Genomic DNA, 17220 nt, shown 5'->3' with positions numbered 1-17220 from the left:
GCAATGTCTCCATTTCAGCAGTCGTGACTTGCCAACATCGATAAACTGTTTTAAAAATCTGACAAATTGAGAATGACAGAGAATAAAGGTATGTTTGATCATTGAGCTCTTTATTTATCCAATCTAAGAAAACTTTTACATTTATGACAGGCGCTTCGTATGGAACTTCTTCCGCCTGGAGAACGAACATTTGAACAATTGTGGAGAGTTCCGTGCCGTCCGAGACATCTCGGTAGCACCCTTGAATTCGGACGACCAGACGTTGCTCGAGCAGATGATGGATCAGGAGGACGGTGTTAAGAATCGTCGACTGAAACGAAGCCCACCGAAACGCCATTACAGCCTCTCGAGCCGGCTGCGACCCAGGTTGGAACATTGACCCTAAAACTTCAAAAAAAAATTTAAAAAATTGCAAGCATGCAGATTGCATTCCGAGTAAATTGGAATTACTTTAACCGTCATAAGCTGTGTATGGATCTATCTTGCTATCCTTTTAAGATCACCATCCATGTTTTCATGTTCCAGGTCGAGAAGTCGGGATACGCGCGTGCTCGTAGATGACACGGATGATGAAACTATCAACGCATGAGCACCTCTTCCTGCATAAGAAAAATGCGTTTGTCTCCTGCTGGTGACTTTTTCTTGGTCACCTTTTTTTTTTTCTTTTTTTCTTCTCCTTTCATGTTTTTAATGATTTCCATCATTTAAAATTCCTTTATTTGTATTCATTTCCGGTTCGAGTTGGACACAAAAAACCCATACTTTTGTATGTCCATGAAGGCCTGTCAGACAGGTCGAGCATGGACAGGGAGCAGCCGGCCCGGCCGATTAACCGAGCCGGGCAGCAAGTATGTTCCCCATTCTCCCGAAGAATTGGACGCTCCATCATAGCTGCTGGCCTCATTGTCAGCCATAAGCTCTGTGTACACGAGGGTGCGTTACCAACGGGCCTTCTGCGATGATGATATTGAAACGGCACAGGCACACCTGTGCTTCGTCTTCGTTTTATCTGCGGAATTTTGGATACGTTCACACTACAACGGGACAATCTCTGACATCTCTGCGTGCCTATGATAGATATTTACATGTGCCCTTTGTACAAGGTATTTCTCGAGGTTCTGTTTGCTGGGCTCTGCAATATTTGTGGACGTTGAAACCCGATTTGGCCTTCAAGATCTTGAAACCATTTGGGTCTTTGGTATAAAAGTCCATGCACTGTCAACTGATCTTATCCAAGGCTGCACCGCCCTACCCCTCCCCGATCCCGAACGCATTTTAAGACGTTTTGCCAAAACCAGCCATCATTCAATGCAAATGGTGTGAAACTGCATAGCACTCCTTGTATCGAAGGCACTTGAAAACATTTGCATTTTTTGCAACTTTTTTGTTGAAGAGGGAAGGTAATCGAGAGGGATATCTTTTGTAAAAAGTTTTTTTTGTTGTTTTTAGGTTAAATCTGCAGGTTAAAGGGGATACATACATGTTCAATTCTGTATATGGCATTTACCACCAAGTCTGGCTCAACAGTTCCGCCATAGGGACCAATGTGGCATGGGGCAGAATCGATTGTTTCCCCCCTCCCACTCAAAACTCGAGAAAAAAAAATTTAATCTTAGTTTTGGGGGTTTTTTTGCAGCTTGTAATCTTTATGCTTTAATTTTGGCTTTGTAAAGATTTCTGCTTTTGTTTTAACTTTAGAATGCAGGGTGAAAGGTGTTAAGAAATTTTGTATTATTTGGGTAAATAGTCGGCTTAATGAAGGTGGGCCTCATCGTTAGTGTGTACATTTCATATTTGGTCCCTCGCCCTCCCCACAAGAAGATAAAACTGCTGAACAGTGGACAAAAGTATGGATATAATCGTTTGTGTACAATAACTTTCATTGACCACTCCCAATGGAAAACAAGGTTGTTATTATTATTTATTACCAAAAAACAGACCAGCTCAGAATGGTCACATTTTAATGTTCCCATCCTTTTCATCTGGTTGTTGTGAAAAGTGAAAGTTCATATTGGCTTTGTGTTGTGGTAGTCTTCAGTTGTGTGTGTGTGTGTGTGTGTGTGTGTGTGTGCGTGTGCGTGTGTGTGTGTAAGTACAGATGGTGTTTAGCATTGTGGGGGGAAGCTACCAGTTTCCATGCACACACCGATAGGTTTAGAAAGTGAATGCTTTGAGATTATGCATGCAACGGTAACAACTTGCTCTTTTGTGGTGGATGCTCTTGTGTCGTACATGTAGTCCACCCTTACATTCGTCAGCTGGGGAATGCTGAAGTTTCCTTCCAGCATGGCCTGCAACTGTTTGGAGGTCGTTTACAAAAGATACTGAGCCATTAACTATGAGAGAAATTACCCGCACTGCCAACGGTGCCCCCTCCTTGACGTCACTGCAGGATGTGGAAGTGAGCCCAACGGCACACGACCTGTTTTGAAAAGGGGTACACGTGAAGTTGTTGTTCGAAAGCACAGAAGCAAATGTGTGTCCAAGATGGCATTGTGACGTGTTGTACACTTATGTCGATTCCTGTGCATTCTACATGTATAAAAGTAAAAAAAACGCCACGTCCCCTCCCCAATCCCCCCCCCCAGTTCCGGTATCCCCTACATCGAGCCTAGTATAAAGTGCATTGCCAGTGAACGTTTGTATATCGTGGTAACAGCAAATGGGATGCGATTAGATCGAGTCAGATTGACTCCCCGTTATTTTTCACCTTGCAATCAAGTACATGGCCCTTGTGATACCCCATCCATCCAGGGTCCCTGCATGCTCGTGTCACATGTTCAGTTGCTGTGATCAGTAGTATGTGATTATTTTCTGTGAATGTGCTGTCTGCAAGAAATGAAAAAAGTAAGTTTTCAAAGTGATAATGGGAAGGAATATAGTCAAAGTTCTGCTTTATTCAGTGTTGTATGTTAATTTATAAAGAACACTCACTTTACTAATGTTGATTAGTAGTGAAAATAAATTAGTGTAAAATCGTTTGTTGTACATGCTACTCAATCACTAAAATTTATAAATTTTAAAGCACAGTGTTGACTAAGTTTTGCATGTACCTATCAAATTCCAGCACAGTTAAAATGAAAAGCATCATGGGAAATTTGCCAAACACTTGGTTATCATCCTTTTTCTATCTATTGCTAAAAACAAAACACAGCTGAAGCCTGGCAAGTTCATTGTCATTCAAGCAGAGGACATCATCTCTTCTCCCCACTGGACCGTGTTTAGGTCATTCATGGTCCATTTACAAAAATGACCCTCACCGTCCCTGATGTTACAAATAGGTTGCTTTTATTTTTCCTTGGTCTTGATGTTCTTGACCATTATTGGCTCAACTTGGAACTCAAGGTTTTCCAACTAAAAGCTTTAAATGTAAACTGTCCATTTAAAAAAAATTTTATTCCATAATGGCTGTTGTAATATGCAAATAATATTAGGTCTCTCCTTCATTTGAACAACATGTGACTGGGAAGAAAAACAAACAAACTCCTTAAATCTTCAAAACAGGAGCAGCACACTGCATCCAAATGTGGGTCCATCTCTACCATGTACAATTGCCTCCTTTTGATCTGAAAAGGTACGATAACTTACCCCGTGTACTGATATAATCCCTTATGATAGCATTAAAGTATGGATGTGACAGTGCTGTGACCCTAACAGCAATTGTTCATATTGAGCAGATGATAGCCAATTATATGATTATGTTTCCTTAATCTTGGTAGCTAAGTTCAAGGCAGTGGGGAACCACTCTCGTTGCTCTAACAGTGCATTGTACTCTTCAAAGTTCTTCATCTGCTGGTTTCTGACAGTGGCAGCTTTCCCTCTCTTCTCTGAGTGACCTGCTTTCAAACTTAAACTACCAGGTTTGTCTTGCTGTCAATTGTTCCTGTCATGTGCTCACTGCACTGTCTTTTGCATGCCTCCCCTACCCCACCCTAGCTCTGCCTCCTCTCCCACCCCCACTGTACCCCCAACCCCTTCCCCCTCTGCATCCTCTAACACCCTATATCAAGATCTCCATCTCTCACTGACAATATCATGCTCCAACAACTCAACCCCCAAGAACAGCTTTGACTGCGCTTTCCCATATGCTACCACCTCTTGTTTGTCTGTTCTCCAGTCTTCCTAACAGTGACGTCTGTCTGTGTCTTTCTCTTAACATGGACCAACTTATAACCACTCATCCTAATCCTTTCTCTTCAACTAGCCATGGCACTTCTGCAACTTCCTGGGGCTGGCTTGGTCTGAATTTTTTTCCACACATACTCCTCCTGCTCTGTTCATCCTATCATTTATCCAAGGTCAACTTGTAAGCCAGCCATCACTGCATCACAAGAGGGATACAAAAACAGATCCTTTCAACTTCAGGCCTATAGTATTAGCTTACATTCATTGATGAGCAAAGTTATGGAACGTATTGCAGTTGCCATCATATCCTTCCTTTTCTCCACCGGCTTGATCTCAGATCATCACTTTGGAATCAGACCAGGTCACTGTTCTGGACAGGCTGCATCTGCTTCCCCAACAATTGGAGGCCATCTCTAGACATATCTCAAGAATTTGTCTGGCACCCAACCTTGGTCTCCAAAAACTCAGCTGAAAGAATCCAAGGTCACCTGTCAGTCACTGTGGCTCAATTAAATTGTTTAATCTCCTCTCCCTATCCCTATCAAGGCTGAAGTACCACCAAGGCAGTGATTTGGGGCCTGTGCTGTTCCTCATCTGCATCAACAATTAATCATTGTGATTCTCTGTTAAATCCTTGTTTGTAATGATGATTACTTCCACGAAGAAGCTCAGTCTATGGGCCTGTTTCATTGCATTGCACACTGCTTTCTTTCTGGTCTTGTATGCAGTCTGCATTTTCCTTGTTTCATCCCCATTTCTGCTTCATTCTGTTTATCCCTTCCTGTTATTGCTGTTTGAGCTTGTATCTACAAGTAATGGACCAAAAAATGGAAATACCAACTGAATGTCACTTAGTATCGGGTTTGGCATGGACCACATGTATCCAGGATGGCATTGATATGATGTGGTTTGGAGTCAACAAGGGTCTGGAACTGTTGTGCAGGAATGTGGCATCATTATTCTTCAAGAAAGTCCTCCAATTCTTGTTGGTTGGATGGAGGTGAAAACTGCTGTCTTCTGTACCACTCCAGACTCAGTCCCACAAACGCTCAATGCAATTGGGAGGACCATGGAAGATGGGTAACTTCTTCCTTATGTTCCTCAAACCATCCTGTGACATGCCCTGTGAACCACAGCATTGTCATCCTGAAAACATCCCTCCCAGCAGGGAAGAAATGCTGCATTATGGGATGCAGATCATGGCTCATGGGTGGGCCCAGGCTCTACCAGGAAAGTGTGCTCCATCTGTCAAGAACAGGTCCGGTTGACTTCTCAGATCATATCGTACTCCTCCACTGCTCCAGTCCATTGCTTATGCTCCTTGCACCACTGGACCTGCAAAGGGGCATTGCCAGGTGTTATGAATGGTTTGTGCAGAGCAACCAGGCTACGGTATCCCACCCTGCCCTCCAGTTTGGTATGACCGTTTTGGTTTGTATGGAGAGCGTTTATGGGACCCATTTGGATGATACAGGATGCTCATGATCCATGTTGAACTCAGCATACAGTTTGTCTGCCATTGCTTCTGTTTTGCCTTGCAGTCTGTACCAATACCCACATCACACTTGAGTATGTGCTTCTACACACTTGCCCTTCGATGATAGTCTTTCCTTTTTCCTAGGTTTGCATCACCTCCGAGACAGCTCCTCGTTTCACTGAAGCACCTCCCAAATGCAGACCAACAATTACACCCTATTTGAAGTCACTGAGGTCTCTTCATAGGGGGACTTGAGCCGTAGCCTGCATGCATACATACATACAAGAGGATTGCCAGGAAGAGGTTTGCATATTTCACTTGCCAGTCAAATATAAGCTTTAGACCTGATGTTTCCATTTTATTTTGTCAAATATCTACAGCTTGTACAACCCCCATCTTATCTCATTCTTTCTCCAAGTGTCCCTCTGTTATCCTTCCCCCACCCCACCATTCTGGTTTGTTTCATTCTCTATTCTAGGGCTTCTCTGAGTCTCAACTTACAGAAAAAAAATATTCAGCTTTTACCTTATTACAGCCATCCTGTCATTGTTGCAAGATGTCAGCCGGAGTAGTTGGAGGATGCCTTCACCTCTTTGAAAGTCATTATGGATGACCTTTTTAATTAAGTGGTCACATGATACATCCCAGCATTAACAATACATCTCTGCAACAAACTGAGTTCCAATGAAATAATTTTGTCCACCTCCTTGGACACAGTGCAATGCCATAAGTACATTTGAAGGAGAATGGAAGAAGTCCCCGAATTAGATAGAAAAATGGAGCAACACGTTGCAGGTAAAGGAACTCCCTCGAGGGGGCTTGATCTACATATTGCATAAATGGGTTGGTTGGGGGGGGTGTTGAAACTCTGCCTTTTACATTTGTTAATGGTGCCTTACACCATCCTGAAAAAAAAATGTTCAACCAGGCCGAAAGAGTTTACATTTTTCCACCAAGACACTTGTAGTTTCTCAGTCCAGCTCGGTGTAGAAGAGGAGGGGTCTTTTTGTACCTCCGTTCAAAATTAATGCTTCACAACTTCAACACAGACCTCTAATCTGTCAGCTTTTGTACACATTGTGTCATCACTGTTATTGTAAAACTAATACTGAATTTATAATTGGGTAGGGATGGAGCCTGACCCTTCCCCCTTCATCCCCCAAACAATGGCAAATATTGGCAATGGGGGGGGGGTCTATCCATCCATAAAATGAATGAAATTCTTCAGAAACGAGTTTTTGTCTTATTTTATAAACCAATTTATACAATGAATCTTGAGGCCAAGATGGAGACAATGGGAAAGCTCCTTTATGATGGTTGTGGTAGAATGTCAAAAGTCTAAAAATGCCAACAAACATTCATTCATTCATTCCCTTACACCATTGAAAGCCAAAGTGAGAATAAAGTTCATGGCTGTGTATCATACACAACCGGTTCCTGTCCTGTATCTTCTCGAGAATGCTGGTATGGACGTGCTCCGTGTTCTGGGCTTTCGTATTGCGGTCCTGGGTCATCAACAGATGCTGAGAATGTGGGCACGCTTGGGTCAGAACCCTGAGGACCACCACCCTCATAATTGGGAATGTCAGGCAAGATGGAGTGGAATATGAGCTCACGGTCAGACAAACCTGGCTCCAGCTTGGGTAACCATCGTTTGCGCACCCGCCGTGCATTGGTACACATGTCAGCACAAATGACATTCATCTCGCTTTCACGGAAATTTGGTGCAAACTTCTGGCAGTACACTGTGAGGGAGTGGGGGAACAACAATGGAGGTCTTTTTGATAAAAGGGTAAGTAGGAACAAACCAATAAGTAACACGATCCTGGTTATTTTACTTGCATTTGACAGCGTTCAGAACCCGGCTATCCAGCGGCCTTCTCGACGGGTCATTCGTCGATGAACGGATACCAGTGCCACAGCTGTTTGCAAGTGTTGTGCTAGAAGGAAAGAAAAAAAAACAAGACAGAGCATGAAGGTATTTGTGTGGAGATTCTCAATAAAACTCTTTTCCAAGTAAGACTATTGTCATATGCTTATATCTTCGAGTCTACAGAAGATACAACACTGTCGTGGCCAAAAATATTGGCACCTTGCACTATTTTCGATTAATTCCATTTTTTTTCCAAAAATAAGTTGAAATTGATGACCATACAATTCTTTATTTCTCTGTTACTATTACAGAACCTTTGTTTTTAATTCAGAACTTAATATGTCCTTTTAAATCGGAAAATATAAAGAAATGTCACCAACAAAATTATTGACACCACAGACTTAATATTTGGTGACACAGCCTTTGGACAAATAACTGCAGTTAAGTGCTTCCCTATAGCCATGAATGAGCTTCCTACACCTCTCCACAGGCAGTTTGTCCCACTCTTCTTGTGCAAACTGCTCCAGTTCTCCCAGATTTGAAGGGTACCTTCTCCCAACTGCTGTTTCCAGATCTCCCCACAAGTGTTCAATGGGATTTAGATCTGGACTCATTGCTGGCCACTTCAGAACAGTCCAGCATTTTGTATTTAACCATGCCTGGGTGCTTTTTGAAGTGTGTTTGGGGTCATTGTCCTGCTGCAAGACCCATGACCTTTGACGGAGACCCAGCTTTCTGACACTGGGTTGAACATTGTGCTCCACAATGCCTTGGTAATCTCCTGATTCCATGATGCCGTGCACACATTCAAGACACCCAGTGCCAGAGGCAGCACAGCTACCCCAAAACATCACTGAACCTCCTCCATGTTTGACTGTAGGGAGGGTGTTCTTCTCTTTGAAGGCTTCATTTTGTTTTCTCTAAATGTGGAGTTGATGTGCTTTACCAAAAACCTCTAATTTGATCTCATCTGTCCACGAGACATTCTCCCAGAAGGATTTTGGTTTGGTCAGGTGTGTTTTGGCAAACTCCAGTCAGGCTTTCTTATGTCTCTCTCAGCAGTGGGGTCCTCCTGTGTCTCTTACCATAGAACCCCCTTTCATTGAGTTGGCGATGGATGGTGTGAGTTGAAACTGTCGTACCTTGTGTGTGAAGGTCAGCTTGAATCGATTTGGCAGTTTGATCGAGGTGCTTTCTCCACCATTCAAACAATCCTTCGCTGCAATCTTCGATCAAGTTTTCTCTTGCGGCCACATCCAGGGAGGTTGGCTGCAGTGCCAAGGCCTTAAACTTCCTGATAACGTTGTGGACACAGGAACATCAAGGTCTCTGAAGATGGACTTGTAGCCTTGAGATTGTCCATGCTTGGATACAATCTTGTGTCTGACCTCAGACAATTTTCTGTTTTTCTTTCTTTTCTCCATGTTCAGTGTGGTTCAAACAGCAGAATGACTCCTTTTCTCTATTCAAACTGGATGAATGAGTGATTTTTATATTGCAGGCACCTGCAACTCACCACAGGTGAGTTCAATTCCAAAGTAAAGGAGAATCACCTGCTTGAAATCTAAATATTTCTAACAACTTCTTAAAGGTGCCAATCACATTGGTCGGGCCATTTTAGGATTTGTGTGTGGATTAAGCTCAGATTTAGTAATTTTTTCACCTTTTTTGGTTGTTTTGTTCCACTGCAAATCAAAGATACATTTGTGGATCCCAAAATATTTTTTTTATAAAAACAATTTTCCAGAAGGAATGGTGCATTACCCGAAAAAAGTGCAAGGGTGCCAATATTTTTGGTCATGACTGTATGAGCTTTTTCTTGAGACAAATAACTGCAAAATGTGCTTTTAGAAAGTCCAGGCAACCAGAAGGAATTTTCAAATTAAGCATCAATGAAAATATAGCGGTATCGTGACTTCCTTGTATACAATCTTAACTTGAGCTGCCATTAACAAAGGTCAAAGCTGTGTCAACACATTGCCTTTACACAACAACCGCCATGTTTGACTGCCTTAGCTATGCGGCAAAGGGGAATGTCTTCCAAAGTCTACTCAAGGTCGAGTTGTGGAAAGGCGAAACAACGACGGAAAGAGAAAATGGCCGCTGTTGCCCTTTTGCGTTTCAAAAAAGCCGGAACATGAACCATGCAAACCACATCTGGTCAATTTGTTTATAATACAGAAGCTGTTGCTCAAACAGCGATTGTACTCTCAGATAGCAAGCAGTGTAACCTGGTGTCAAGGAATTTCGAAGATCAGACAACATGCTACCCTCAGTCCAGGCAGTAATTTTGAATTTATTTAGGGGACAAGTGATAACATGCCTACTCTCTACAAAGGACACCGTGGGATTTTAAATGCTCACTAATTATTAATGCTCAGAGATTAGCAAATGATTAGCTCGTGAAAGAGGTCGGATACAGACCAGATAAGGACACAACATAAAGTGAATAGGAGAAAGGGGAAATTTCAACAGTTGGGCGGAGGGAGAAAGTAGACGGGATGGACAAACAAGGGATGCAGGTAACGATGAGGTGTCGGGAAAACCGCAAAAGGTGGACAAGAGGGATACAGCAGAAAAATTGTGGAAGGGATGGGAGGTCGTTTTAACAGGTATAGAAAAGATCATGGTTTTGGATGGGGAACAACTTGAGATGGTGGTGAACAGTTGTCTTGAAGTCGTGGAGGGAAGAATGGGATTGAAGAGTGTGGAAGGCAGTTCCACAGGCAGGAATAAAAACAAAGGAATCAATGAGCGGTGGTGAGCAGTGGCTCTGGACTTGGGTAGTTTCACTTGCAGGGGTTGCTGGTGGACCGTGTACGTCCTGCAGATACATGAAGAGGGGGGTACAAAGCATGGAGAGGACAGAGGGTACAAGACCAGAAATGAGACAGGCCACCAATCTGTCGGCGACAGCAAAGCGATAGACTCATCTTCAGCGCAAGAGATTCCAATGATCTTGAAAGCCTTGGTTTCCATGGCATCAGTATGTGAAAGAGGGGAGCCAGCCCAGAGGGGAGAGCAGTACTCCATCAAGCTGCGGATGAAAGCATTGTAGGTGGATCGGAACTCAGGTGTGCCAAGGAAGGACGTTGCACAACGGAGGATGCCCAGTCGGAGTCTGATTTTGGAGGCCAACTTTGAAATGTGGCTTACCGAAGAGAGGTCATAATAGAGTGAGACCCACGAGGGAGACAACAACCCTCTCAAAGAGGTTCAGAGAAAGTATATGGGAGGATTCGAGGTACGGTTCTTTCAGAGAGAGTGAGTGAGTGGCATTTCTCAGGATTGAAAGACATATTCCAAGTGTTTGACCATTTTGTGATTTTTGTCAAAGTCTGAGGAGAGGGAAGAGGCTGCTACCTGTCTGCCAGAGGTATTAGGGACGTCACAGCAGAGAGGATTTTCCAGAGTCAGAGAGGTCATTGCTGAAGATTAGGAATAAGATGGGGCTGAGAACACTGCCTTTGGGTACTCCAGCCTTGATAGGGAGAGGAGATGAAAGGGTTCCATTAAGAGCCACACGTCTACGAGAATGGAGGAAGTCAGTAACCCAAGAGTGGAGTTGGCCTTGGATTCCTTAAGCAGACAGGTTGGAGAGCAAGATAGGATGTCAGACTCGAAATCTCAAGATATGTCCAAAGAGACAGCCCTGATCCGTCGGATATTGAGGGCCTCCATCCATTGCTAGAAGAGTAGAAACAGCATGTTCAAGGTAGAGTGATCAGGTTTGAATCCGAATTCATGATCCGAGATTAAGCTGTTGGAGAAAAGGGATGATTTTATGTCAACTGTGATGATTGAGTCCATGACCTTGCTGATGACTGGAAGTAATATAAGATATTTGGTCTCGAGTTGAGAGGATCCGTTTTGTTTTTGCTCTTTTTTAATGCAATGCTGCGATGTTGGCTGGTTATAAAGCAGATAGAAGATGACCTCTGGCAAATGATAGGGTGAAATGGCAGAGAGAGGAAGTGTAAAAGCAGCAGAGCAGGTTTTTAAGAACACGTGAGCTTATGCCGTCTGGTCCAGTTGCAGAGTCAGGATTGAGGGTTGTCAGAATCCCTTCCAACTTCTCAGATGTAAAGACAGAATCCAGTAGCAATTGGGTATGACTGGGAAGGGTGGGTACAGATAGAGGGAAGGGTGTTTGGGAGACAAAATTTTGAAGCAATCACAGAATTGAGGCATTCGGCCTTCTCGTGTGCAGAGTCGGCTGTGGTGCTATTTGAAATGAGGATGGAAGGGGCGCATCAGAGAGACAGACTTAACAAGGCACCACCATATTTTTGAGCAGGGAGACGAGTTTGAAAGTTCAATCTCGAGGATGGGACAGATGTTGTTTTCTAGCTCTCCTGAGAGTAGACACACAATTGTTGCGGGCTTTGTGGAATGATCTGAGCTTGCCTTGTCGGATTTGCCTTCCAGGAGGAGAATGCAAGTTGTAAAGCAAATACTCACCACAGGATTCAGTGTCCCAAGAGCTGGAGGATGGGTAAGATAGCTGAAGATGAGATGGGATGAATCAGTGCAGAAGAAAGAGCAGATTTCTATGGAAGAATTCCCAGTCTGCATTGATAACAGGGGCAGGAGATGTAAGGCACCAATCCTGCAGTGTGATGACTGCTTGCAGTCCCTGCCATTTTGCCAGAGTGAACTGCCAGACTCACCTGTGCTGAGGCTGTTCTCTGAGAATGGCCAGAGAGATGTTGACCTTCACAAGCACATGATCAGATGGGGAAAAGGATGAGCAAGATACATTGGCGGGTAAGTTGGTTATCACCAAATCCAGAAGGGCAGTTTTGCCATCATTGGGAGAAATCCAGGTGGAAAATTTCAAGGATCGAGTCAATCCCATGGAGTCACAGAAGTCCTTTACAGAAGTGCCGTGGCTGGTAAGAGAGGTACAAACACCCAGCCAATTAGCCTGATGATTAATGAGATCACCACATCACCGAGGAAGAGAGAGTGGATGAGTGATTAAAAGGTGGTTCATGTCGTCAGAGAGAGATGCAGATGGAATCATCACTGTTGCGAGGATGTTACAACACAGACAAATATGAGGTGAGAGTGGAGGGGAAGTTGCAGCCAGAGGTACTTCTGGGGTTTGGGAGGTGAAAGAGCAGTACACCGAGTGAGAAATGGAGTTTAATGTACACCATAGCTCCACTGCCAGGACATGGTTCAGGCCCATCAAATCGGACGAGACAATAGCCAAGGAGAGAGACGATGGAGTCAGGAACATCCTGTGGGAGGAAGGATTCTGTTAAACAGATTATCCAATTTCAGAGATGCCAACTTTTGGAAATCAGAATTAGGGAGGATTTGCAACCGACATCAAATAATGTGCGCGAAGCGCACATCTCGAACGCGGAGCGCTCGACCCTTGCGGCGGAGTCCAGGGCCCGCCTTAGGGCCCTGGACGCTCTCTAGTGCCCTCTGAGCCCTATTTTGGAGCATTTAACATGTTAAGAATTCCCACTTTTTGAACAAAAAAAGGGGAAAATTGTGCACTTTTTAATGTTACATGTATGTTAATATTAGTAAGTTAGGGGACAATCAAAGATTAACAAAAAGCACAAAAGAAGCAATATTTTTCTTACCTTACTGGCTGGTACTACTGCTGCTTGCTTTTTCGATGGCAGCTTTGCTGAGTGACAGCTGTGTGGCTCTTTTAGCCCTTCTGATTATGTCTTTGCTGTATTCTCTCTGGTAGCAAGGGGTGCTATGAGCTAGTTTTTCAATTAAGAGAGCTTCCAGGGTTTTGACACTCAAATTGGGACGAAATTCAGTATGATTCTTCCGTACAAGACTGAGTGCCCGCTCACATGATGCGTTCGAATGAGGAATGACCAAGATTCCCTTCATCACTTTGCTCAAATTAGGATACTTCTTGGCACCAGTGCAGGGATCTGTGAGCTGTGAAATCCGATGCCACTGCTCATCCACTCTCACTGTCTCAGTAGCAATTGTAGCTATGGAGGCGTCTGCCTGGTAGTGAGCGAATTCACTCTCAAGACTGTCTATGTCACTATCACCGCCACTGAACAGACAGGGAATTTCTGATGAAAACTCCACACAGTCAAACCCCACTTCTTGGTGTAGCTTAACATCCAGCACCTGAGCATGCTTGGCTAATTCATCATCTAGCGGCCAGGTTTTGAAGATGTAATTGCAGGCTTTCACATAATATGAGCGAACTGCACTGAAGAAACCTTGGATGTCTGACTCACTCAGAGTGAAGGTGGATTTCTTGAGACTCCTTTGTTCCCTTATATACAGTTTGGCATCGTTCCCAATCATGAGGTCCTCATCATTCTTCTGATGATTTCTGTCAGAGAAGGGTACATTTACCAGAGGAACCGATGACACCGATGGTTTCAAAAACCGTACGAAGATATCTTTCAGAAGACCATTCAATTCAGAAGACCAGAAGACCAAGATCAGGAGATGAATACAGGGTTCGTCTCTTTGGAGCAGAAAGATTCCCCTTCTCAAAAAAGCTTGTTAGCATATCGAAGGAAGAAACAATAGAGTTTTGTTTGTGGAGACAAGAACATCCTGTTGACACGTTTTTCTCTAGATTCCTGCACAGTGTTTGAGGAAGATGCGCTTTTAGTTGTAGAACTCATAGTACACTTAGCCGCAGGGCGATCACACTTGTGTTTACTGCCAGCAGAAGAGGTCAGACTCGTAGTGCCAGATCCACTTACGTTTGAGGAGAGAGCTTGAGGTAGGTGCAGCCAAGGAAGAAGACCTCTGATTTGAAGGTTTTGCTGAGCTTCTATCAAGTGATTTGGCAAAAGTAGAACTTAACTTGGGTCCTTCTTTGCCTGTAGATGGGACTATCACAGTCTTTCTCGACTCTGAAGGGATCTGCTTTGTAGATGAACGTGATGAAGGGCCGGTGATGCTACCTGCTCTCAGCATTGGTTTTGGTGCTGTCCCTGCTGTCTTCTTCGCAGCAGATACTGCAGTGGTAGTGGTGAATGCTGCTCCACTAGTGCTTGATCCTGCAGTGCCAGTACTGGCAGTAGATACAGTGCCGTCCTTCTTGCTCGTTGTTAGAGTCTTGGCTACAGTTGGTTGCATTTTTCTTCGTACTTCTTCTTTGAAGAAGAGGCGAAGTGGTTCCCACTGTTCAATCAGCCTGTCTAGGCACTGACCAAGGGACAGCCACCTTGTTGCGACATGCTTCAGAATCTTGTGTGTCGGGGCATCACAGAGTTCTTGCAGTGCTTTCACTCCTTTGACGCGTTTACTACTTTTGTCCAAGTAGTAGTAAATATCGATGAGAAAGTCATCTAATTCAATGGGTAAGGCCTGAGCCGTCTTCTTGGCCGTATTGTGCATCATATGGCAAGGGCATCCCATGATGTAGCACTCTGGATTTTGTTTGTGGATAAGCAGCGACTCCTTTGTGCTTGCCCACCATGACAGAGGCATTATCAGCACAAAAGGAAACACAATTTCCCAACGGAATTTTCCTGTCACTGAACTCATGATCAAGCAGTTTGAAAATGTTTTCTCCAGTGGAATCTTGTTTGCACGCAGGCAAACTTAGCAAACCTTGCTTCACAATCCCAGCACTGTTGTCATAGTACGAAATCAGGACAGGATATAGCTGGGCCTCACCACTGTCATTGCTACCGTCTGTAGCTAGGCTAAATGGAGCGAGTCTAGCAATATCGGCAATAGATGAAGCAGTAACATTTGACAACTCACCAATTACACTGGTCAACAACAAATTTGTTGTCTGCATTTTTTTACGCTGATTTAGGACGAATCTGATGCGCTGAATCCAAAACTCACATTAGTTTTGTTCAATCAGGTCAAGTTTTTGAGATATGGCCACATGTCGTTTTTTACATTTTTGTTCACATGTACGCATGTGTGGAGCATTTTAGAAGAAGTTGGTGGGGTAAAATGTCATGTCAAATAATTGTTTTGATTGGAAATAATTATTTTAATGACAAGAAGTATTCAGGTACGATAGTTCTAGGTGATTATGTCAAAAAGGGATCAGTTTGAAGTCATAAAACCTCAAAATCTTCCAAAAATTGGTGAGGCAAAGCATAAAGTTCGTGGATCAAAACTAAAGTTAATGGGGCAGATTTTGTAATAATGTGATACAAAAAAGTTGTATTTCTTGAAATAACGAACTCTGAAGAATGTACAATACCTACATGCGCCAATTTATGACATGCGCTTCTGCTCAAGCTTGGAGTGCCACAGTACGAACCCAAAGATTGGAGACTGTTCATTGACAGCAGCAAGCGATCACTGAAATGTGTTCTGCTACACAACGGCAACCAGTTTGCCTCTGTACCCATCGCTCACTCGACTACACTGAAGGAGAAGTATGAAGCGGTGAAGTACGTGCTGGAGAAAATTGGTTATGATCAGCATAAGTGGTTAATTTGTGTTGACCTGAAGATGGTGAACTTTTTGTTGGGACAACAGTCTGGCTTCACCAAGTACCCATGTTTTCTGTGCATGTGGGATAGTAGGGACCGTGCTCAGCATTACACGAAGAAGGACTGGCCTGTGCGGGAGGAATTGGTGCCATGCAAAGAAAGGAACGTCATCAACGACCCTCTGGTGGACAGAGACAGAATACTCTTCCCACCGCTGCACATCAAGCTCGGCTTAATCAAGCAGTTCACCAAGGCTCTGGACAAAGATGGTGACTGCTTCACTTACTTGTGCCAGGCTTTTCCAGGATTGACCATGGAGAAGTTGAAAGCTGGCATCCTTGATGGTTCTCAGATCAGTCAGCTCATCAGAGATCCAGAGTTCAAAAACTCAATGAACGAAGTGGAACTGGAAGCGTGGAATACATTTGTTTTGGTAGTGAAGAACTTTCTTGGCAACAATAAGGCCAGAAACTACACAGAACTTGTCAACAACATGCTGACTGCTTTCAGAAACCTGGGCTGCAACATGAGCTTCAAGATGCACTACCTATTTTCACATATGAACCGGTTTCCTGAGAACCTGGGTTCAATGAGTGACGAGCAGGGGGAGAGATTCCATCAGGACATGAAGGAGATGGAGACCAGGTATCAGGGTCGCTGGGACGCAGTCATGATGGCTGACTACTGTTGGAATCTGAAGAGAGACCTCCCTGCCGCTGAACATTCCAGGAGTTCGAAGAAACGGAAGTTCAAGCCCTGAAGTTTGAACAGTGGTGACGCAACATGCAATTTACTTGTACTTACCTTTATCAATGCCCACCATTCAGATGACAGTAATCGATGTTTCTATCATGTAATCAATAAATGTTGTTGGCAAAACATTTTTTTTCTTAAAAACATGTTTAGGATGATATGTGTTGACAAAAATCAGCTGATAATGCCACAAAAAATGTAATCGATTTTGTCACAAGATCTGATTTTTTTTCAAATCAACTTAGCACAAAAACCTGACCTGATGGAGAGAAACGGATGCCATTTCCTGATTCAGCAGTGCCAGAATACCCTAATTCACTTGTAGAAATCTAGACAACATTCAGAAAGTAAAAAATTGTTGACCAGTGTTCTTTTTTCTTCTTTGTTCTTGTTCTTTTTTTTTGTCTCTTTTTTTTTCTTTTTTTTTCTTGCTTTTTGTTCTTGTTGTTTTTTTTTTTTGTTCTTGCACATCTTGCACATCTTGCAAGTTTTTGTTCTTGCACATCCATACTTTGGAAGCAACTTTTGAATCTGGAAACATCTTTTGAAATAGAGGTCCAGCATGATCTGAGACT

At 43.5% G+C, this 17220-nt stretch overlaps 2 protein-coding genes across 9 annotated transcripts in view; one reads left to right on the top strand and one right to left on the bottom strand.

Annotated features, from left to right (window-relative positions):
• XPR1 (xenotropic and polytropic retrovirus receptor 1) overlaps positions 1-2978 on the top strand; it is a 183880-nt gene extending 180902 nt beyond the window's left edge. For all 4 annotated transcript variants that reach the window (XM_085882431.1, XM_085882429.1, XM_085882428.1 and 1 more), the window contains 2 exons: positions 151-366; positions 526-2978. In XM_085882431.1, the coding sequence (XP_085738557.1) occupies positions 151-366; positions 526-589 (280 nt within the window). In that variant the 3' untranslated portion in view covers positions 590-2978. The remainder of the gene's footprint in view (positions 1-150; positions 367-525) is intronic.
• Positions 2880-17220, bottom strand: part of LOC147026706 (nucleus accumbens-associated protein 1-like) — a 109639-nt gene continuing 95298 nt past the window's right edge. For all 5 annotated transcript variants that reach the window (XM_085882435.1, XM_085882432.1, XM_085882437.1 and 2 more), the window contains 2 exons: positions 7445-7542; positions 2880-7347 (listed from right to left, as the gene is read on the bottom strand). In XM_085882435.1, coding sequence (XP_085738561.1) covers positions 7010-7347; positions 7445-7542 — 436 coding nt within the window. In that variant the 3' untranslated portion in view covers positions 2880-7009. The remainder of the gene's footprint in view (positions 7348-7444; positions 7543-17220) is intronic.

This window comes from Eptatretus burgeri, chromosome 5, assembly GCF_056783735.1.
Source record: "Eptatretus burgeri isolate ZD-2024b chromosome 5, Ebu_testis_v1, whole genome shotgun sequence".
In the NCBI taxonomy this organism is placed as follows: Eukaryota; Metazoa; Chordata; class Myxini; order Myxiniformes; family Myxinidae; genus Eptatretus; species Eptatretus burgeri.
This window is presented reverse-complemented; position numbering and strand designations above follow the sequence as displayed.